The sequence below is a fragment of the Leptosomus discolor genome, chromosome 2 (assembly GCF_034619465.1).
Source record: "Leptosomus discolor isolate bLepDis1 chromosome 2, bLepDis1.hap2, whole genome shotgun sequence".
Taxonomy (NCBI): Eukaryota; Metazoa; Chordata; class Aves; order Leptosomiformes; family Leptosomidae; genus Leptosomus; species Leptosomus discolor.
In genome coordinates, this window is record NC_141392.1 from 75,978,241 (window position 1) to 76,002,131 (window position 23,891).

The 23,891-nt window shown below is 38.5% G+C and overlaps 1 protein-coding gene across 2 annotated transcripts in view; it reads left to right on the forward strand.

The window, feature by feature from the left end:
- CDK19 (cyclin dependent kinase 19) overlaps positions 1-23,891 on the forward strand; it is a 130,465-nt gene that overhangs the window by 98,767 nt on the left and 7,807 nt on the right. For both annotated transcript variants that reach the window (XM_086482435.1, XM_086482436.1), the window contains 5 exons: positions 12,522-12,665; positions 12,918-12,987; positions 14,207-14,279; positions 18,498-18,595; positions 20,159-20,237. In XM_086482435.1, the coding sequence (XP_086338561.1) occupies positions 12,522-12,665; positions 12,918-12,987; positions 14,207-14,279; positions 18,498-18,595; positions 20,159-20,237 (464 nt within the window). The remainder of the gene's footprint in view (positions 1-12,521; positions 12,666-12,917; positions 12,988-14,206; positions 14,280-18,497; positions 18,596-20,158; positions 20,238-23,891) is intronic.

The following is a 23,891-nucleotide window of genomic DNA, read 5'->3' on the forward strand; positions in this document are numbered from 1 at the left end:
GTTTAACTTTAAGGAAAAATTGGACTAAATGCAGACTGTTTAGAAAGAACTATGTGTGACACACAACAATATATAAGCATATTTCATTGTTTTAGAGGTAGTTTTTCAGTGACACTTCCCCTTTATTTAATTTGTTCCTTCATAGTAGTGAAATATTCTACTTCTCATTTATTTGCTTGCAGAGCAAGTAGTCGTTCGTCACATATAACGTGTTTTAAGGAGATACAGGAGTCAGAAAAATGCTGTTGCTGAAAGACAGAAATAGCTTTTGCTTTCTGCATGTTAAAAGGGTAGTAAAAAGCCCATGTTAGGGTTTCATGGGGAATATTTAGTTTCCTGAACTGTGAACGTTTATTATCTAAGCCCCACTTGTTAATAAAGTTTCCCGTATAATCTGCTACCATAGTTACAAGCAACTAACTTACCAGATGAATCCAAATTGGGAAAACGGTGTTGTAGAAGCCAAAGGTCACTTTCTGTTCTGTTACCACAATATAAATCTGTACTATATTTATTGTGGGCTGTGGAAGTTGGTCTGCGTTTCCAGCACCATAGTTTAAAAGCAGAATTTGTTCCCATGTGTTCAACACATCCTAATACTCTAGCAAAGTAGTAAAATATGCAAATAAAAGTAGCTTGAACAAGCTTCAGGTGGAAGCAAGTAACTGTGAAAATGTAAAATGCTTGCAATCATGGAAACGTTAATAAAATTACTGAACTTTTAGAAAGTCCAGCACAACAGAAAATGCCTTTATATTCAAAATACTACAGAACCAAGGTTGAAGTGAGTGGCAAGGTACAGTGCTCCTTTCATTGATGGGCAAAGACTTCTGCGCTAAGGAAAGTAAAGGAAATGACTGTGGCAAAATGAAGGAAAAGGTGAGCTGGCTTTCAGCTTGAGACATTGATCAGTTTGGGTTTTTTTTCACTCTGGGAACATCAAAAGAGAAAATAATGTTTTAGTAAGTAAAATAAGTAGTAAGAACTGGTTTTCTTCGTAGGTTTTTAAGAAAGCATGTCACAGTCTCTACTATGATTCATTCTGGGGCCTCTTGTAGCATAATATCAAGGAAATAGCATAATTAAGACTTGATAAAAAACAAGTTGCAGCTTGTGTAGTTTGATAGCAGTGCTATCAAACAAGACCATGTTATCTAACCTCTCTTTACCGCTTGTCTTAATTAAAGAAAGAGTATGTTTGATAAATGTCATCAGATGACTTACAGTATTTTACATGATTTGGATTTTGTTGGCAAAAGAGTTCTTTAGAGTGATCATTCAACCCACATGTTAAGCAAGGCTAAAACACTGTCCTGCACCAAAAAAGGATGGTATTATTTATTGTGAAAAAATAAATCTGAGAATCCAAGAAATCTCTATTGCTTGGTTACCTTTTCTCAATTGTCTAGGAATGTCAGAAATGGCCATGTGGCAACTGCATTTACCAGCTCAAACAAGACTTAGGTATAGAGAAACTGTAATTCAAAGCTTGGGCAGTGCACTGTCACCTCATTCTATTTCCAGACTAACATATGGTTATGGAAGCTGGAAACGTGTGAAAGGTATAAGCAGATATCAAAATGCCTTTGAAAGCAAATGTCACAGGAAAATATTAGCTGTATCAGAGGGAATTAATTTATAACAAATGCTGGGATCAGAGTTTCAATGACTCCATTCAATTTCATGCAGGAAAAAGAGAGAGGGAAATATCTGAGGTGTATTATGTAGGATTTAGGATGGAAATATGTGCATATGTGTTCCATATTGCCTATGCAGCGAGTCCCACACATTCCGAGTGCATCAGATGTCCTTACTGTGCGCGCACAGATTGTTGGCACGCTGGCCGGGCTGTGGGGCCTCTGGAAATCTTGGACCGATGCCTAAAGCTCTTCTGGTCTCTTGTTCTGGGAGGGTTGGGGGGAAGGAGGAAAATAACAAGACCTATCTGGAAAATACGGTAAACCAGAAATTACAAATGGGGCCAACCAGAAGATTGAAAAGTCTTCAGGAAGAACGTACAGGTGCAGACCTCACCTGTGGTCTGTGGAGCCATAGGAGTATGCGGACTGCTTGTAAACATCCATGAGAGAGAACTAAGAACAAATCCATAATCAGTCAGCTGCTGTTTGCTGTATAGGGATCCACATTCCTGTTTATGAGCGGTTGTGATTCGTGGGGAAGGGGTTATAGAAAAACTAGAAAAGTAGGCGAATTTGGGAAATGTTCATTTTTGCGCTCTGAAAAGAAAAACTTGGGCTACACCAGGAAGGGAGGCTTGTTCATGCCCTGGGCGATGTTATATGACATGGGAAGTAATTGGATTCAGATGATATTTTGTGGTAAACTTGTTTTGGCATGTGGTAAACTTTCTTCATTTTGATTATCGCAGTTGTTCTCATGCTTTTTCTGAGAGGCAAAATATTTTAATACCAAAGATTAATTGGTGCTCTCTTATCTAGTTATTGCAGGTGCTGGGTGATTTACTGCTGTTTTTTCCTCTTGCTTGACAGTAATCCCTAAAATACTATACATACTTTTTTTTTTTTTTTTTAAAAAAAAAAAAAAAAAGGAGGAAACATTTGCTATGCTCCACAATCTTGCCACTGCAATCACCTAAAAAATGTTAAGTTTTATAAAGGCTTATTAGGTCACTTAGAGAACACTTTAAAGCTACATTAATTAGTATTTTGGGAAACTTGAGATGCTGACAGCAGCTCAAGTAATATCACCCACAGGATTATTACACACTTTAAAACACTAACTGTTTTAAGATCTAGCATACTAGTTCTTGCTGCCTTCTAACTGCTTTATTGTTCTTGCTTCTGAAATATGTTGATGTCTGGAAATCAGGTAGTAAAGCTGATGACCGTTGGAAACTGAAGTCTGAGAGGTGTGTTGGAGTGTGTACTAGCTTAATAGTTAGGAGAATGAGAACAGTGCAGTGGATCAGACCTGTCTCTGCCATTGGAAAACCAAACCAATGGGAGGTACTCTAATGTGGGGCAGACAGTAAAGTTTGATCTTGTAGAACAGTAAGGTGGGTCTCAGGAGACTTGGATTTAAATACTGATTCAGTCCCAAGTGTTATATGTAGTTTACAGCGTGTAATTTAATCCATTTTATGTGTTTCATTTTCTATAAAGTAGGGGTGCTACTTAATGGTATTGTCCTGAAGATAAAATCAGTTGATGACAACAGGGAGCTTCAGTAAAAGTATGTTACGAGTTATTTTTATTAACTCAGTGAATGGATTAATTTGTCTGAGAACCTGGCATATCACTTAGCATCTGCAGCTAGCTTGAGAAATGTGCACATTCTGGACATTAAAAAAAGAAAGGAAAACAAAACCACAGAATCTTTAATCACAGCTAGAATCTGCTAATTGTCCTAATTTAGATTGCCCTGTAAATTAACCTGTAAACTTCCACTCATGGTCAACCAGTACTTTTTGATATGTTTGTGATTCTCTCCTCCTGCAAAACATATGAAGGGAAGAACCATGTGCTTTTGCCTTTTTAGTCAATATTTTGGCAGATTTGCTATTGCCCGATGATTACTGTGACTTAAATATATGTGGATTATTTTAAAGCAGGAAAAATAAAATAACATAAAAAGACTCAGAAGGCAGAATGTCCTTTATAGCAATAGCTTTGTGATTAAAAGCCACTTTGAACAAGGGGTGCCTTCAAAAATCCATCTATGCTTAACCCTGCATATGTCAAAAATTGCCAGTGGTTTTTGGGCCAAAAGACCCTCCCTGCCGGTAATAGTCTTAGTTCCATGTCTTTTTCCTTCTAATTATTTTTCCCTCAGAGTATCAGTTTCCTGTTCTTCCCCACTGTTAATACCTATAGGACCTCTTACATGAGCAGCGTTTTCCTTCTCTAGTATCTCACTGCGTTTGCTGTTTACCAGGGAGATGAGCTTTGCAGCAGCGGGGTTGATTCTCTAACCTCCCTGAGCAACCCATGCTGTGAGCTCGGTTTAAAAAAAAAAAAAAAAAAATTTAGGGAAGGCAGGAGTTCTTGCAATGTCTGTCATAGCCCAGAGGAAATAATGGATCCTAATGTGGAAATGGAACATGAATGATGACAGGAGAAAGCAAGACTCTGCGTTTGGTGAAGTTTAGGAGATACGTTTTGCCCACTTTCTCCTCATATTCAATTCCATTCTGTACATGTCAGCTGGGATATATTGTGATTCTTTGCAGTATACTGCAAATACATTGTTCCTTTTCTATATGAGCAGGTGAATGCTTTGGTGCAGAGTTGAACTTGCATCCTAGAAATGTTTGATTTGGCTTTATTTTTTAAGGCTTCCTTTACAAAGCAATGGACTAAAGGCTGGTTTCATTTTCTTAGATGAAACAGGTTGCTGTTTAAAGAAAAAAAGATGATCTGTTATAAAACCTGGTTCCATAAACACTTTACCCTAGCTACCTAGTGCAGTCGTGAAGGCTTTTAGTGTGCTCTATTTACTACCATATCTAAAATGTTCACTCACAAAGTTGGCTTTGGTTGAAAACCAAGTACCTACTGTCAAAACAAGGTGCATGCTTCTGGTGCAGAGGAATTTTTTTTTAGCTAATCCATCAGTTTGATCTTCAGGCACAATTATTTTAGCAATATCAACTGAAGCTTTCAACATTACAGCACTGATTCAGTAGAATGACTTGTTCTCAAGACAGAGGGGATTGCTTCACAAGCAGACGTCTTGGCAATAGCTGTGACTGACAGAATTACATTTCACAGCAGTTTATTTCGTTGCCTATGCAATAGATTTGCTTATAATTATGTAGGAGTTATTCTCAGTGCCTTACGAGATATAGTTGTAAGGCTGAACCCCCTAGTAACAGAAATGTTAAGATACTGTAAAGCACTCTGGACAAATAAGGCTCTCTGTGCTAAGATGCAAGATATCTTCATGTGCATTCCTCTCTGTTGACTGAAATAAGGTAGACATCAAAAGCTTTAATAACTCCCAGAAAAGACTGTCATAGCTTTTAAATTGCAGCAGGCCGGGAAAGTACTCGTCACACGTGTTCCTTATTATAACTTAATCTGCCAGATAGCAGGCCTTTTGCTCACCTGATGTTAGCTCTGAAGGTGTTGACATGTTGAACATAGTAAAAAGTTGTAATAGTTAATGACACAAGCCAAGTGAGAGCACACAACAGATTACAAACTCATTGTCCCTCTTCATTTAGCATGGGTTAACCTCAAAAGAGCTCCATTATGTACAGAAAAGCTGTTTTGTTAAAATATTCTGCCTTTAATTAGGAAAAAAAAAAGAGTGTATTTCCCTTTCAGAGAATATGTACTGCTCACTTCTCATTTGCTACATTTCAGAAAATGGCAACAATTCTCTAATATGCTGTGCTATTCATACAACATAGATTGTACAATATTTTACAGTCAACTGCGCTGATGGAATTGAAGGGGGGAAATTAATGATAAAGCTCCATAATTAGTAATCAGGAGTTCCTGGCTTTCCAGTCCTATGATCAGATGATACTGTCAATAATTTTTTTTCATATGATAAAATGAAAATGCAAAGCTGTGGATGTTCCCTGAAAAGCTTTGTAAATACTATTTTACCAAACAATGTCATGTCTTGCCTGTTCATAATTCTTCCATCATTACAGGAGGAAGTGGTAACAATTTCTGTGTTAGACCTGCCTAATACTTCTCAGTGTAAGAGACTTGTGACCTTTGCCATGAGAAGCTTTCATACTTCCTTTACTTGCTACTGCTGTTGTTTGTTATTTGCTAGGGGGAAGTAGCCCTGAGGCTACAAAGCTGCCTTTTGTGTCATCCATTACATTCCTTGTGCTCTTGATGAGTTGTCAGGGAAAGAACATTTTTCTTTTTGCTTTTGTTTCTGTGAAAAGCTTTTGGCAGCCCACCAGAGTACCTCTTGGATCCTCGTGAGATGTAAGCACTGCTGTTGCTGGAACAGAAGTAACTGTGTGTTCTTTACTACATCTTGGAGATACTGGAGTTGGCATAAAAAATAATAGCCCTCTGCCATCTTTGATGCACCTGAAGGCTTAGGATTAGGGAGAAAACAAGTCTGTAACATGCTTTCCTGGCCAGAACTCAGTGCTTGTCCCAGTGACCTGATTCACTGCCATGAAGCAACAGCACCTGAGGCTGGAGCCCACCCTAGTTTCTGGAAGAACTGAGAGAAGCAAGAGAATGGAACCATCACTCTATTCTGTCTCTCAAGGATGTCAGCCTGCTCAACTGCTAGCTAATGTCGTTAATCTGTAGTTTATACAGTAGTAATCTTGGAGACACAACTGAAGAGTTGAAAAATTGCTGATGAAAATGTGATGTATAGGATTGGGGGGGGGCTGAGGGGGGGTATTTGGGAAGAAAGGCATTGAAAATCCGTACCAAAGCAGTACAATGTTGGTAAAAGTTTAATTCTTGAGCCACTAATGTTAGTAACAGTTTAATTCTCGTGCTCTATGGTACGATTGTTGATAAGATTGCATTTTCCCTGCCTTGAGGATTCCTGTCTTCTTCAGTGCACAGGGAAATACAAGGTTGCGTACAGAACCGTAAACCTGGAATTTCCAAACTTTTGGATGTGAAGTTCTGTAAATGAAAAATTTAAGTTCTCTAGCGGGGTTTCTTTGTTTGCAATCATATTTTTGCTGCGTGAGAGGACTACTTAGGGACTTACGGCCTCTGGTCCTATTGCCACTCCCCATATTAAATCTGTTGTACCTGTGTTGTCAAGCTTACCACAGTAATTTATGTGTAATGTTGCAAGCTAGATAATATGTGTAATGCACAGCAAAAGTCTGAAATCATATGGTCCAGGATCTTCATTTAATGCTGATACACTAAGGACAGAAATTTAATTGGAAAAATAAATATTTTTACAACCTAAAATAACTTTCTTTAGAGAGAATGAAGAAATCTTAGCCCGCTAAAGCCTTGTAGAAAATTACAGTTGATTTCGATGAACTCAGAATTTCAAGCAAGATGCTTCAAAATTTTTAAGGTATAGTAACTGAAATAAATTAAATTCTTAGTACAAACATGAGAAAAGGGCAACTTAGTTTAAAAGGCTAGGAGGGAGGCATACAGGAAAAAAAAAAGCATGAGGATAGTAGATTTCATGACTGATTTGAGTTAATATGGTTTTTGCCTTTGAAAGTTTTAAATTATCTTGACTCTACATCATGGCACAGAAGATTATGTGCTCTTGAAATAAACGTTTGGCCAGCTGTGAGCATCCTTCAGATTACTGAGAGGTATTCTTTTTGCCTGCAGAACAGTTATCTGTGGCTTTACAGTGTAAACTTCTGTTCTTCAGTCAAGTGCTGTTGAGGTGTTGTTTGTTAAAGATCGGTAAACATTACCTGGCTTATCAATGAGTGGTAGCAAATTTCTGACCCTTGGCCCGCTGACACCATTTTTTGCTTGCCCTTCAAAAGCCTGTCACACGTAAATGTTTGCCCCTTCTCAGTTCTCCATAGAAAGTGTCAAATTTAAAAGGCTCGTAACCACTTCTTCCTCAACCTTCTGTTTTGCTGACTGAAGTTGAAATGAAGCATATAAAAATTGAGACATTAATGTATGAATGGGAAGATTTTTCCTTCGTGTCTGTGTGTGATAGCAATAAGCATGTAACAGGTATGTTCTGTTCATCTTATCAGACCAAAGCAATGAGAAATTCCCCTTTAAATATATATTATTCTCTTAAATCTAATTTCTAGATGTTTAAAACTAGTATAAAAATTAATAAACTCTTTTTCTATAGTATCGCTATGCTCCTAGGTCAGTGTGTAAAGATTCTAGATACGTTTAGAATCTGCTGCTGTGCTCAGCATGAGAGATGCAAGATTTTTTTATAAAGAGGTTATGCCTTTTCATTAGACCTATTGATATTTATTTGAAAGAATTGTTTGCCTGCACAGCCCCCTTTTGGGTTTCCAGTCTGTTGACGTATTTGTTGTCCTTGCCTTGTTTGAAAGTTTTGGTGAATCTTACATAAACATTGTAGCTCTTATAGGTGACCTGGATTGCTTTGTTTGGGCTAAGACCTTGCTAACTAGCTTTTGGTTACCCTGGTTGTTGCATTAGGGTGGACATAGAGAAGCTGTATTCTGGTGTACCTCAGCTCTTTGCTTCCTTTACCAGCATTCAGACGTGTCCTAGAGTCTAGGCTTTATATTCAAAACAAAAACAAAACAAACAAACAAAAAAAGTCAGGTTGGTTGAAGTACTGATGCTATTAAACCAAACCTCACTAATGATGAATTCCGCAGGTCAACTGTGGCTAAATAGATGTTTTCCAATTCTGGACTTTCTTTCTTTAACAGAATTTTATTGAAGAATTACATGAGCTAAAAGCTTGTTTATGTATTTATTTTCTTGGATATAGTTAAGAAACACACTCTGTCCTGTGTTCATTGAAACATTTTAGTTAATATGCATGGGCAAGGATGTTTCATTTTGAGAATCAAGGCTGTTGCTCAATAAATTGTCTTATTGTCTTAAATGGTTGTAATATTCTTAAAGAATGTTTCCAAAATATTGGAACAAATACAGAAATGAGACTATTGTGCCATAGAAAGGAAAGAATACATGAGCATTCGTCTGCTTAATCAGCCCTATCATTTACAACAGCTATGTCAGCATCCTTTTGTACTTGCTCCTTGGCGGCAGCGCTAAAGTAGAGCAGGACATGCAGGATTTTCTCAGCTTTAGTAGCTGACCTATAAAGCTATTAGAGTCACAGGTTTTAAAACTGGGACATGGATGGCCATACAAACATTCTGATAATCCATGCACCGAGGCATATATATGGAAAGTCTGTTTACCAACCTCAAGTGACCATCTTTAAAAGGCTGGTTTTTTCCTTTTATAAAATTATGTAGTACTTGAGAAATACTGTTACAGTGGAAGGGTATTTTACCAGTGGATAGGTTTGAATGGGACCTGAGCAAGCTGTTTGGTGAGGAGCCTAGGGAAAGGACTATGCTACAAAGGCCTTCACTTCCACCCCTCTTTCCAGAGCCAGGGAGCAAAATTGGCTTGCACTCAGGTTCAGTGTAAACATGGGGAAAGTGGGGAGTCTGGAAGGCTTGGAGGGCAAAGTAAAAAAAAAAAAAAAAAAAAAAAAAAAAAAAAAAAAAAAGTAAAACACCCACAAACAAACAAACAAAAAACCCCAACAACCAATAAAAACCTTTTACCATTCCTGAAACCTAATGATACAGGAGGTTGTAGGAAACAGAACCATCCTTACAGGAACAGTTGTGTTACTCTAGTAAATTTGTTAGGATCATCCTGGGACATCAGATGGGAAAACATTTAGTATCCAGTGAAACTTTGTAGGACCTATGTGTCCCAGTTTTCAGTGGGTCTGGGACATAACAAGTTGAAGTGGATACTGTCTGTAGTTTAGCTTTGGCTTGAGAACAATGAGACAACTCACCCTCTTTATCATTAGTAGAGAGGGAAGCAGAGAACCAGTTATTGGATAATTTTTTCCACTTTTGGTGGTTGCTTTTCAAAAGAAATTTTATTTGTAATTAAATTGTTGTACAGAATTCTAATAAGTTCCTGTTGTGCTAGAGCCAGATGATGTGCACTAGACTAATAATGCATTGTACTTGAAAAATGCTGCATATGTGTTTTAAGCTTTGCCGCTGTAATGCCCAGTTCTGAGGCGTAGTACATTTTATTTGGAATAGATTTGAAATAGATCATTAATCTTTTTTAGGGACCACAAACTGAAAACATATTAAATGGCACTGAATAGGGAAATTGCTACTTATTGACACATTTTTCCATAGTTAGAGTTGAAGTTTGTATTTGACTAATATGAAAAATGTAGGAGACAAATACCTATTAGGACTGCTTGTATTGATGAAGCTTTTAAACTTGCCATAATTTAATGAGGTGTTCCTGCTAGAAAAATGTCACATGTGGTAAATAATTACTGTAAATTATGAATGTTATTTTTTAAAAAAAGACTAGCCAAACTTGGCAGAAAATCATTAGCTGAGAATGGTTTCAATATGTGCCAAGGATGTGTTTGAGATCAGGTTACATGAAAGTTAGATTCATGAAGGGAAGACCCTGACCTGCTTGAGCTGCATGGCTATAAGGGCTTTTCCAGCTGTTTAATCTTCACTTATAGAAATTAAAGCTTTGGGTTTTCTGTACTAAGTATGTTGGGTTACTTTATATTAGTTCTTTGAAACTGAAGATTATCTGGCAAGAGACCTCAAGGGTTGAACCCCAGCGCTATGAACTACTAGAGACGATATTGACTGATCAGAGCTAAAGTGTTCTCATGCTTGACTTGTCCAGTAATGCTATCCCATAGAAAATACAACACCATCTTGGGAGTTACCAGTGTTTATTCAGATGTAACTTCCAGTTGGTACAATGTCTGTCTTTCTGAATTCTCAAAGGATTTAAAACATGCTCTCTGTATTAATCACCAAGTCAGGAAGTGGGAGCATGTTGCTACAGTGGCTCTGCTCTCACACAGTTCAGCTGATGAAGGAGGAACAGAGTTTTGGAGTTTGCTGTGTCACATCAGGGAGATTTCCCAGTTCAGCTTTGCTGAATAAAATATTAGATTTTTTTTCTTCTTTAAAAAAGGAAACGGTCAGCCTGGATAGGGTAGTAATGAATAGAATAATGAGCAGTGGCCCAGCCTCTCCCTCGCTGTGTGATGGACAGTGAGTGCTGCAGAAAGCCATGAAAACCAAGAAGGCTGCAATTCCTTTGGCCTCTAAATAAATCATCCTCCAAAGGGTTTGCTGTCAAGTATGAAAATGAGTGAATAGATACTGTTAAATGAAGATGCTATTCTTCAAATAATAAGTAATTTCCATTCCGGAGTAGATAATTTATGCCTACTACCCAGGCAGAAACTGTGATTAATATGCTGCATTAGCTGCTTGAGCAGATAAAATCTCAAGAGCTAAAGATCTTGTTTTCATGCAGATAAGGCTAATAAGAAAATCAAAGGAAGATAAAACCCTGAGAAAGTGATGCAATGTACAGAGCAAGTTATATACCCTGGTGAAACTGTAAAGTCTGAATGAAATGTCAGACTCCTGTAGAGGAAGTGGGGAGAAAGGCTTATAGATTGGGACACCCCAAGCTCCACACCTGTAACATGATGGAAATGGCACTGACCTGTTTTGGCAAAGAGAGTGTGATGGCTCTTTTTTTCATTCCCTATATAAAGAAAGCAGTGCTTTTTTCTTTCTTCAGGAGACCATGGCGTGTCTTGTAGATGGCGTGAGCCAAACACCACCATTGACAGCAGGTGGGGTTTTGAGTCTCAGATTAGTTGCAACAAACAAGAGACTTCTCTTGGTGTTCTCTTTAGTCTGAGTCTAATAAACTCCAGTTAGGTAACTTTTTATCACTTAGACCTATAAATTAAGGGTAATGTTTTCTATATTTATGGTATTAAATTTGATAAAATTCTAAACGTTTCCCAGGGTCATCTAGTTTAACCTCAACTACTAAGCAAGCCTCTACACTGGTGTATTCAGCAATCTATGCTCGTTACTCATCTGATCTCAACATGGGTTTTGCAGAGTTATATCCCAGACATATATTTGTCAGTGTAGCAAACGCATTTCTTTTCTGCTAGTAACCGCCTTCTCACCGACAAATTCACACTTTTGTTTTAAGATGCATAATAAAGCATTCAGGTCATATAGAACACTCAGATGGGTGGTGGTAGTAGTAACAAAAATGAATACAAGTAATCCAGAAATTTATTTTCCTGTAAATGAAACTAATGTTCTTTTCCACAATAGATTTAATTTTGAAAAGCATATTAATGAGAAATTTATTAAATAGAGCTTGTTATTTTCTTTCGTTAAAACATCAGGCTATCATGGTGTTGTTTTCTGTATGTACATGAGATGTAGATGAGACAGTTACAGTATTCTTCCAGTGGGAGTCAATTCTCAAGTAGAATATTTTTTTAAAATTTTTGTAATCATTCTTCTACTCTTGATTAAAATTAGGATCTTGTTTCTCCATTTTTAACTTGCGCTATTTGGCTGAACATATGAGTCACTAGTCTTGACCTATCCTTCTTGATATTTATTTGATTATCAATTATCTGTTTGGAATTGTTCTGAAATATGTGATAGAACTTTTTTTCAATGTGTCTTTATGGGGGATTTATGGTTTGGTTTTGATGGTCAGTTGAATACCCTTTAAGCTATGTTGTCAGCAAATATTGTGTAGGTTTCTGCCATAACTGTAAATACGTGAAGTGCTGGACTGCCAGTGTACAACTTGAAACAGAATTTGGAATTTTGATTGAAAAGAACTATATCTCCGGATTTTACCCTTTTTTATGCATTATATTAATGCATTATTTTTGAAGTACTGTATGTGATTGTACTGTGAGGTATTTTATCTTACTGTGGTCGTACAGGTTGTTGAGAAATTGTGCAGAAACAAAAAACAATGATAAAGTACAATAAATTTGCATTAATTATCCTTGTTTTTTAGATATTTGGGCAATTGGCTGCATATTTGCTGAACTATTGACTTCAGAACCTATATTTCACTGTCGTCAGGAGGACATCAAAACAAGTAATCCTTTTCATCACGATCAGCTAGATCGCATTTTCAGCGTAATGGGTTTCCCTGCAGGTAATTTATTTTCATTAAAGCATCAGACGTAATGCTACTGAGTTGATTTTTTTTCGAAAGGAAATTACTAGGTTTTTGTGTAGGTACGAAGAAGCTGTCAGTTTGATGGATTTGGAAACGCTGACAATTATGGAACAATAGCACTGGCCAACAAACAAAGTCAAACAACTGCTGTAGTTATTTCTTACTTGTGTATTACTGAACCTACATTTTCAGAATTGTAAGTGCTTCTCCTTTTTCCCCCAACCAAAGATAAAGATTGGGAAGACATAAGGAAGATGCCAGAATATCCAACTCTTCAGAAGGATTTTAGGAGAACAACGTAAGTGATGATGACGCAACAACCGTTTGGTGAACATAGCAGATAGGCAGAAATTGGCTCTTATCCGCTGACTTTTTGGGAAGGGGGTTTTGGAGTGTTTGGGTTCTAACGCTGTGACAGCTGTCCTGTTTGAATTAGCTGTTCTGCTTGAATGGTGTTCTCTCCCTCAGCTGCTTGTCAAAAACATCCGCTGAGTGGCCTCCTCATTTATCTAGAAGGGGTCATCATAAGTGCCATTTAATCTGTGGCAGGCACAGACAAATGGGCTCGTGTAAACCACTTGTATTAGCTGTTCAATATAACTTCATTCATTTTGTGTGAGAACAAACAGGGAAACACCTCCCTAGTCCTTTTGACCAGCAGATATGTGGAGACAGTAAAGTAGTGGACTGAAATTTCTATGGAAGGTAACGTGTTCAGTAGGTTGTGGTGCAAAGCCTATCTGGGATCTGAGAATTTTCCAATTTTAGTGTTTCCTGGTGCTTTGGCTAAATTAGTCAAGTGGTGGTGATAGATCACAGGGTGTAAGGAGCAACACAGACTCTGTTGTAAGGCAGAGGACGTGGATTCAGGAGTTACTGGATTCTGTTTCCAATCTGCCATGGATTCATTACGCTGGCTTTAGACAAGATATGAATCTTGTGCACAAAGCATCTTTCTTTTGAAAATGGCTATAGATAACCTATAGATAACCTCTGGATTTGTAGAATAAAGGCAAGGCACAGGTCATACATATTTAGGGCATTTTTGAGCTTGGGAGCTGTAAGGACTGTATGGTTTGCTGCAGGTTGGGGCCAGCGAGACAGAATGGTAAACTAACTGCTCTGCCAAATTGCAGCTGGAAACAACTTAATAGCTTAGCTGTTGCGCTGTTATGAACTGCTGTACACTTGTTGCGGCAGAGTTGATTTAGAAAACTAGAGTATAAACTTCAAGTTGAGTTTCTCTGTCATGTGCCCATGTCAACAGCTTATCCATAAACTATGACAGTTGCATGTTCCATGGAAATAATCTGTACACAGTAGATACTCCTTCTGGTAGTGAAAAGCACACTTTGTGTGCTACTGCTAGATAAATATCTGATATGTTGTCTGATAGAAGTTCTTTTTACAGTTTACTTAATAAGGGCTGGTAAACATTTTTGTGATTGCTTGGTACATTGCCATATTCTTAATGGTGTATTATTTCAGAAATGTCTTTGTTTAACTGTATTTTTCAGATATGCCAATAGTAGCCTCATAAAATACATGGAGAAACACAAAGTCAAGCCTGACAGCAAAGTTTTTCTTTTGGTAGGTACAACTTGAAAATCACTGTGATGACAGGAATGAAATACTTTTTTAATGGTAAAATCTGTGTCTGTTCTTCTGTCTCATTCTAATGAACACTGACGTTAAAGAAAGCTGTTTATCACTAACTGGCTGTTTTTGAGATGTTTTCTTATACATTCATGCTGAGGGTGTGCTTAAACTACTGATACTGGAAATCTGAAGGTCTTATCAAAGATCTGCAAGGCACTCATATACCCAGCCTTACCCCTAGGTCTGCTGTGCAAATAGAATAATGAGTATTATATATCCCTTGATTTTGTGTTGTTTCAGAGAGCTAAAGAGTTTTGTGAAGAAAGGAAAGACAGAGAAATTTAATTATTTCCTACAGTAATTTTCTTTTTATTTTTTTTCCTTTTCTTCCCTCTGATAACAGTCCACCTCTATTCTGTGGGTGATTCTAAACAGTATCCCTAAACATGTATTTGCTGGTTACCTAGTTAAGTCATTCATTGTAGGTGAATACAGGGTTGCTCTGTCTAATACAGCATCATTTCTGGATGCCTCTGTGATGACTTAGTGCAGTCTAAATTTAGGAATGAAGTTCAAAGTGACTTTGCTAGTGCTGTGAACAGGGAGTCTGTGTAATGAGGCTGTTAGTGCAGCTTGAGTTCTAGTAGTCTGTTCTCATCACTAGTTGCAGATTCAGCATAGCCGTCTTCTCTCTAGGTACTGGCAAAGATTTGCTCTTTGACTTGTTAGTAGCAGCTGGATGATGAGACAAATAGCTGTGGAAACAGAACAGATTGGTCCCAAGTGGGTGGAAGAGAAGCATTCACATAAGTGTAAGACTCCAAGAAAAAATAATTAAAATTTCTTAAACTCATCTTACTGGGCACACATTGGAATCATCTGGAGGAAGAGTCTAACTGAAAAGATGACAATTGTAAGAGACTTCATTAGTCAGCACCTGAATTTCCCCATTTTCCTACTAAAGCTGGAAGCCATCAGAAAGCCTGGTGGAAGGGCAAATAAGCAAATGGGTTGCTGTCAGCATATATGGCATTAAGACTATGAACACTGAGAGTCATCTTGGGTGGGTAGGCTACTTTTCCAGCAGGAAATATTAACCAGATCTCTAAAGAACACTAAACTTACCATATTTTGCCACCCTGTGGCATGTTATATATGTTTATGTATATATACATACAAAGGAACTTTTCGTGGTGGAGAATTAGCAAGACAAGGTTGTTACAGGGTGACTTAACAAACAGATAGGTGTCTACCTGTGTATTCCCCTATATAATTGTGGGAATGAGATTTCCAAAAGTCTGAGGACTCATTCTGAACATCATGAAGGAGACTTAGTTCGCTTAACAGGGTAGATTTGCTTAGTCGAATTTTTCTCACTGTTCATAATCAGGAATGAATAAGGGTGGTTTAGTGATCAACCACAGATACAGAGGTCAGTCTTCAATAGGTCAGTCTCCCAGTACTCTGCATAAGAATGCCCATGAACATGGACAACCTTGTTGATACCTTATTGCTGCATTGAGGAGGTCCATGTACATAAATTGCCACAGCCATGCTACACCAAAGAGGCTTGGTACCTGCCATGTCCTGTGAAAGATCCTGAAAACCAGTAGGTCTTGAAGGAAAGGTGTGCATTGCTCTCCCAAATGATGAGATTAGAAATGTGTCTTCTAATGAGCTTGGAGGTACATGTATTCTGAAGCAGACTCCCTAAAACTCCTTGTTCATAACCAACGTAGTTATTTTTTTGAAGTAATCTCAAGGTGACCTCTGAAGACATCTACTTTGTAAACTTTGTCGGTCAAGACTTTGTGCTAATGAGCACAGAAGGTTGTGCATAGAGGAAATATGGCATCAAGTAGACCAGTACAGGAAGCAAGTGACTGTTAACAAAGAGGAGGATATTGTGCCACTGCTGATTGACATTGAATGATAATATCCACATGAAGGGCAGAATGTTTTCCATCCAGGAAGAGGCATCTGTTCTTGCTGTCCTGGAAAAGTTACAAGCGTAGTATTTATAGCTGTCGTGTGAGGCCGGTAGAGCCTGGCAGCAAGCAATCTTGAGAGCTGCTGGGAAGTATGAGACTGTTGATGAAGTCCAGTCTCACAGGCTTTCTATATTGTGACAACAGCTGCTACCTTGAAAATAAATTGGTCCAGATAGTTTTTACTAACTTCCCTAGAAGCAAGAGAAGCTACAGAAAACCAGACTGTGTCAAAGAAAGTTGGTTCACAGTGGCATCACTGATAGGCAGGATATCTCGCCTGGAGTGATATTATGCATGGTATCACCTGGAATAGGTAAACTGATATGTCCTCAAGGGATGGAGGGGGATTACTAAGGGAACGAGCAGATCATTAAAAGGTACAAGATGTCTTTAGATCTTCTGCTGTGGTACACTAGGCTTATCTTTGAATGACAAAGAATACAGGTCATGGAGACAGCTTGTGATGATGGTGCTATATGGCAGAAAACTGGAGGAGCTTTCTCTTGAATAGTGCTGCAGCAGCCAGTTCTGAGGAGGGAGTCCAGGGGGCAGAGGCTGATGTCCTGTACTCTTCTGTCAATGACAGCATCTAGTACTGAAGACCAGGAGTGTCCTTATACAGAACATGAGCGTTTGACCCTGCGGTCACTGTGGAGGAACTGGGGATAAGAAATTTGCATCGCCTGTGATGGTGTCACAACCCACTAAAACTGACCAAAATTTTGCATGAGGGAGAGGTGGTGATTTGAGATAAAGTTACTGAATACCAAAACTGTTATCTGTATTGTATCATGTGAAGTCACCTTGTAGAGAGCCAACAGCACATTAGAAGGATTTTTTTAAGATACACAGGAAGTATAGGGTTAAGGGTTATTTGACAACACAAAACACTGTAAGTAAGTGTCTCCTGCAAACTCTTCAGATGTGTACAATGCAGGATCATCTTGAGGTGTATTTCTGGACAAGCAGTAGGAATCAGTTTAGGAGCTGGTTGCAAATGAACTGATAGGTGGAGAGGCAGCCCAAACGTCTTTCTTGTGTTGCCAGTCTGTTGAGGTCCATGGCCCATAAAGAATGGAAATACGGAGAGGTGGGAAGGGAGTGGGGAAAGTACAGAGAATTTTATAAGACCTCATGTACAAAGTAGGGTTAACTGCAACTGTGGAGAAAGGAAACACAGGGAATCATCTTTCTTGATAAGGATGAGTGCTTTTACTGAGGCTGTTTACTAAGTATATAGAATATGAATTGTGTAACAGATTTTTGATTTATTGGAACAAAAAGCCCCAAACACCCATGCCAAAATCACATTCTTTTGCTGAATATCCAGGGAATTTTTGTTGGAGGCCTGGAAGACAGAGTTTAAGCTAAGATGCCCTTTGCAGAAGGAATTTTATTTTCACTGTTGACTTGAATTAAGAGAGTATTGTGTGAGAACAGGACACTGTATGATGTAATTTGAGCACCCGAATTTCTTAGTGTGAGTTTATCAGAACGTGATAAATGGGTAACTATTTAAAATGGTATGTTATCCCTATAATTCCTGGTTTATACCATAATGTATTGTAATCTTTTATAGCCTGCTGCAGTCAACAGCATTCTAGCTAATAAATTTATTATTGCTTTCCTACTAGCAAAGAAGGAAGGTTACTAGGAAGGTCTGCTCCTCCTCTTTCTCCTTTCATTACCAATTAGAGTGGGATTGGGAGCTGCGTTGAGTGGCAGAGTGCTCTGGCTCTGGAATGTTGCCAGCACGAGAAATGAAGATTTATTGTTTCCGTCCCTAAAGCGATATGGAGAGTCCTGGTCATGTTCAGTCTCTTCTGACACTTTTTTTTTCCTGTTGTGTCAGCAGTACAGAACAGTATAAGAGATATCCATGTGCCACAACAGAAGACCACTGTTTAGAAATGATGCTTTGTGAACCTGTAATAGCTGAATTTAGTGTCGCTTTAGCACAGTGGTTCAGTCTTAGCAAATAATATTGCCTGATATGCTTAACTGTATTTCTTACATGAGGAGTGCTTCACAGCTATAGCGCTTTTGATGGATGTGAATTCTAGTACTTGGGAACTTGACTGAACAAGAAATGCTAACTTAGACTTGTCTGGACAAGTCACAAGTAATTTAACAATCCGCAATCCGAGACATATAAGTCATAGTTTGAAAAATGATAGTTCGATAAGCTTTTTGCTGTTTTTAATGTTATGCTTTGCAGCTTCAGAAGCTTCTTACTATGGACCCTACAAAGAGAATTACCTCAGAGCAGGCTTTGCAGGACCCCTACTTTCAAGAGGATCCTCTGCCTACATCAGAGTATGTATTCCCTCTTCTGTGCTCTTCAGGGGTGTCTTCTTTCTGCTGAATGCTAATCCCTGAAATGAGACAACATCTGCAAATTCGCAGATATCTACGTATATCCATTAGAAGTAGTAGCTCAAGTATGCTCAGCAGAAACTATTAGTGTAGTACTGAAGTGTCTGTATCTGCTGGTGCCAGAACTGAGTGATTGTGGGCAGCAACCTAGTACTGCACTAGCGTTGTAGTTTTGAATGTACTGCCAAAGCTAGTGTGACAATATTATTGCAGTATTTATAGACAATTAATCTGTGCCCTGTTCTGTTCCGCCTTACAGAGCCCTGTTCTCTATTGCTTGGATTCATTGTGGAACTTGAGGAACCTAGTCCTCTAGGACTAGGACAGTTCCCTGACCTATAGCCCCTTCCCATGCCCTCTTGCACAGGGTAGCAGTATGAGGAGAGAAAAGTGAAGAGGTCAATGACTGTCTAAAATCCCACAGGTCCCTTGTTCAGAAGGCTTGAGAGTACAGGTTTTATATCTCTATATATTTTATTGTAATGAAAAATGCAAATTATATATTCAATTCCTATTGACAGACTTTCCTCTTCTAGTTTCTTTTCCCAGTTTTCAGAAGCATGGTGGTTCATAGTGTTATCATCTGTAGGAGCTGGATGCAGGGAGACTCCCTTCTTTGTGTTCACTGCTTCCTCAGCTAGCAGGCAACACTAAAAGGAGGGAATAGCCACTGGAGTGCAAAAGGAGTCTAGTTGAGACTAGTTGAGTTTTCTTCCTTTCTTTTGATGTTTGGGTAAGCCAAACACTACATAGCAGCTAGATTAGGAACTGTTTGCACACTTCAAAAAATCACGTCACTTTGATTGTATTCTCAATGCTGACACAGAAATCTAGGGAGTTGGTACTGGTCAAGATCTACCAGTAATTTTCTATTTAGTGTTTGTCTGATACTATCCTATGTAGAGCTATAGCTCCCTGTGGATTACAGGAGAACATTATGATAAAGTCTCTGCCATAAACATTAAGGAATATTCCAAATCCTCTTAGCCAGCTGTATTTAGAAGTTATCTTTTTTTTCTCTAAACAAGACATGAGAAGCTAATTAGAAGTAACTCTGCGGTTGTGATTGGCAAATATATTGTAAGCCCGCTGTAAGCCAGGGTGGATTCCTAAGACATTCATACTCTTTGGATCAGCCCCTTCACTCAGTGAGCCATGCATGTTCCAACTAGGTGTTGTGGAACCTCTGACGCTGTGTTTGTTCATTTTGCCTTCTGAATCAACAAGTGGTCGTTTTGGCATTCAGGCGTGCTCAACCATGCCATGATTTCTAAATGATGGCCTCATGCCAACAACAAAGAGATCTGACATTATGATCAGCACCTAGTTGCTGGTATCTGCTGCTATCTTGGGTGCTCATAGTGCCACTCACTTATGTAAATAGGACTCATGAAATACAAGAAATAAAATTGTGTTACTTTTTTTTTTTTTAATATAGCATTAAGTAAATGTATGTCATATGTTCACCAGTTTCTGGAGTGTTTACTGTTTACTGTGTTTCAGTGTATTTGCTGGCTGTCAGATTCCATATCCTAAAAGAGAATTCCTCAATGAAGATGAACCTGAAGAGAAGGGGGATAAGGTATAATAAATTCCTTTTTTATTTTCTTTTAAGTGTGCAATAAGAGTGAGTCGTGGTGCTACCAGGTGAAAACTAATGAAATGTGAAGAGTTAACCAAAAATGTGTTTTCCAGGCAAAGCTCTCTTAAAACTACTTCCCAGACAGATTGGAAGTATCAGATGACTTTGGGGTGTCTCAGGCAGTATCACTAGCACAGTTTGCCCTGAGCTGTGGGGCATGAGCTGGATGGGTTGTTCTGTCAGCAGTAGCCCGCTTTCAGCTGCCATCGTTCCAAGAGGACCTTGCTACCTCCTCCTGCATTGCATGATGAAAATACATTGTGATCACATGAAAAGAATGGCATTTCTATTGTATGACTGGCATACGTCCAGCCATTTCAAAGTAGATGACTGTCAGGGTCTCAAATAAATAGTGGCAGCCTGCTTCTGGCACTACATCAGAACATTTCATCCATCTGCACACAGTTTCCTGATCATGTTTTAAGAGCCCTCAGACAAAGGAGTAATAAGGAGTGTGAACTGTTCTGGTAGCGACAATCTGCTCTGAATACTCTTTCCCGTAGCCCCATAGACATGGGCAAGAACTTGTTTGTGTGCACAGTACATTTCGTGTGTTTGCAACATAATCTGACCTGCTTTGTGCGTGTAGCTCAGCTGTGCTACGTGACTGCAGGGATTGTCCCGTCATGCTGTGAAGGCTGGGCAGTGGTGCTATGGTGTACGAAACAGCTGGTTATTTTCACTTAAAAGTGTACAATGAGACACCAACAATAATGTACTGCTATCAAAATGTGGAGACCACAGCCTTAAACTGTAATTACCTGAGGACTACACGAGAAGGACTGTTGATCTTTTGGAGAAACAGTTTGACTACAAGCATCTTCTATTTTCAGATTTTCTGCTTGAGAGACTAGCTGAGTTTAAAAGTATGCCTATCACAATACATTTCAGACAGCAAATTTTGTTTACGGAACAGATATTGTAGGTTCTTACGTACTGAGAACAAATGGTAACATCCTGGATTTTTGTGTCCAGATAGTGGTGTTTTTTGTTGTTCTTTTTTTTTTTTTTTTTTTTTTCCAAAAAGAGGAAATAGACACCTAAGCAAAAATACAGTGTAAGTCATGAGACTGATTTGATTGTGATTTAGTTACTAGCTTTGCTTCAACTGTCACAGCTTCAAAAACAAGAACAAACCTTATGAGTTAAAATTACTCTGGCTTTTGTTAACTCAGTGCACTTAAAAGTAAAAATATCTGTCTTTTTACTGGGAGCGTTGAGAGGGGGAAACAATGGCATGTTTATATTCAAAGCAGCCATTATATAAATGGTCTTTGTGATTGTTTGGGACGGTCACGTATTTATGCACGCTCCAAATTAAACTTTTTTTAGACAATTTAGGTAGTGTAAGTCATGCATTACTCACTGAACGTGTTCCCACAGTGTAGAAGATGTGAAGGTAAAGGATATTTTGAAAGTTGGATATGTGCCATGTTTTGTTTCTTTATGATGTTGTTGCAAGTGAAAGGATTTGGGTTTTTTTAATAATGTTAGTTCCTGTTTTGTTTTGAAAACCGTAAATACCTGTATAGTCCTTTGGAAAACTGGAGGAGTTCTCTGTGTTTGGTTATTTGGAACTTGCATCTGAACTGAATAATGTTTCGCATAAGCATCTGTTCTTTGAAATGGTTAATTGTTAGTCAGCAAAGCTAAAGTGAGTATTTGTAAAACAAAGTGAAAAGATTCTTTTCTCATCCAAATTCTGTTAGCCAAGTTTCTGCTGGGTTCATTTCTAAGTATTCCGGAATTTCGTTTTGGTAATTTGTGCCGAGAGGTAATATGGTAATATGTTGCTAACTGTTGCTTTTACAAGTTTATTCGTTTAGGAACCACCATGAACTAGACTGACCAATGTTTTTGCTGGCGTAAGCTGTTTCTGTGCGCTAAGATGGGGCAGCTAGACCCCAGACAAAGTCTGACAGAGTAGATCTCAGTCTCTACCCAGGCAGTAGCAGTAGTAGCTGCACAGAAGAGCAAGCTCAGACTAGTCAGGTGAATTTTGTGCTAATATCCAAAGCATGAAACACAGGCCCTACGACAAACTGTTGTCTTTAGTTGTGAGAGTTCCTGCAATACTTGTTTATACATAACAAAGTTGCAGTTTTTCAGCTCTCACAGTAGCAACCTCCTCACTTGCATCCAAACACCCCTATGAAAACACAAATTTCAGAATTCTAGCACAAATACGCCTTAGTTGTTGGTGTTTGTTTGTGTAAGTGAAGTCAAACCATTATGAAAAGACAAATTGATTAACAATTTTTTTTTTTTTTACAAGCTAGCTTGATTAACTTGTAAAATTAGTGAAGTTTAAATCTCCCGGGAAACAGAATCTGACTGAGATGGGATTTGAGAACGACAAACAGGAGAACACATTACTGGCTTTGCTAAATGTGAAATGGAAGTGCAAGCCACCTCCAAGTCCTTGAAGACACAAGGCTTTTTTGTAATCTTAAATGAACACATCATTGGAAATTTCATCTGAATGTATCTTGGGAGACCGTTTGTGATGAATAGCATAGATACAGATCTTTTGTGTCATTTATGTGAGGTAACTAAATCCTTTTGGTGATTGGGGGCATCAAGAATTTTTCTGCTAGTGGCAACTAGTTGTCATGATTTCTGAGAAACTAATAAAGAGGTTTTATAAAGGGTGCCATACTAAAGCTTGGATAATTATTTAAGCGGATATTCTAGGAAAAAAAGACTATCCTGAAATGTTCCATACAGTATATTGGGGGGGAGGTTAGTAAGCCATGATGGTCAAGCCATGACAATTGTAGGTTTTTTCCGTGATGAACAGGTGACATATCTCATATTTGGAGTGAAATTGCTTTTCTTTGTAATTCTCTTACGTGCTTTAGTGCTCTGATGGAGGAGCCATCCCTGGTGCTCGAAAGCAGACTGAGGGATGGTATTTCCTTGTAACTGTCTTAACCATGGAGGGCAGAGTTGCACTCTGCTTGTTTTCTAACCTTCCTTCCAGTTCCCTAATGCTCTTCTTAGTCTGTAGCCCTCTGAAGCCAGAAAAGTACAATGTCTTTTGCTTTTGTGTTTCGCTTCTTAACTTTTTTTCTCTCTTTTGTGGTACTTTTCTTTGTCTCTCTTTCTGCTAGGGCCCAGTGTCATCTTAATTGTTTGGATTCTCTCCCTTTGCTAATCTTCTTCCCTTGCCAGATTCTTCCTTCAGCTGTTTTCTCCTCTTTTGTCTTCAACTGTTTGTCTCTGGTCAATTTTCACTTTTCTATTATTTCAATAAGATTTTCTGACACTACACCTAGCACACCACACTGGACCATATTCCCAGTATACCACTCTTTACAAGGTACTTAAAAGCACAGGCGAGCAAAACAGTAATGAAACTTGTTTCTGCTTCTGCCACAGAATTTCCTTGCAACCTGGAAGGAATTACGTGATTTCTCTGGTCTCAATTTGTGTACCTTTCTGGCAGAATGCTGCCAGCCTCCTTCGGGTCATTGTAACGTGTCATTTGTGAAAGTTTGAAAAGTCGTTTTGATTCTCAGTGAACAAGGCTGTTGAAGCACTTAGAATAATTTACTGTGGTTCACCACGTCTGCCACTGAGCACTAGTGAAAT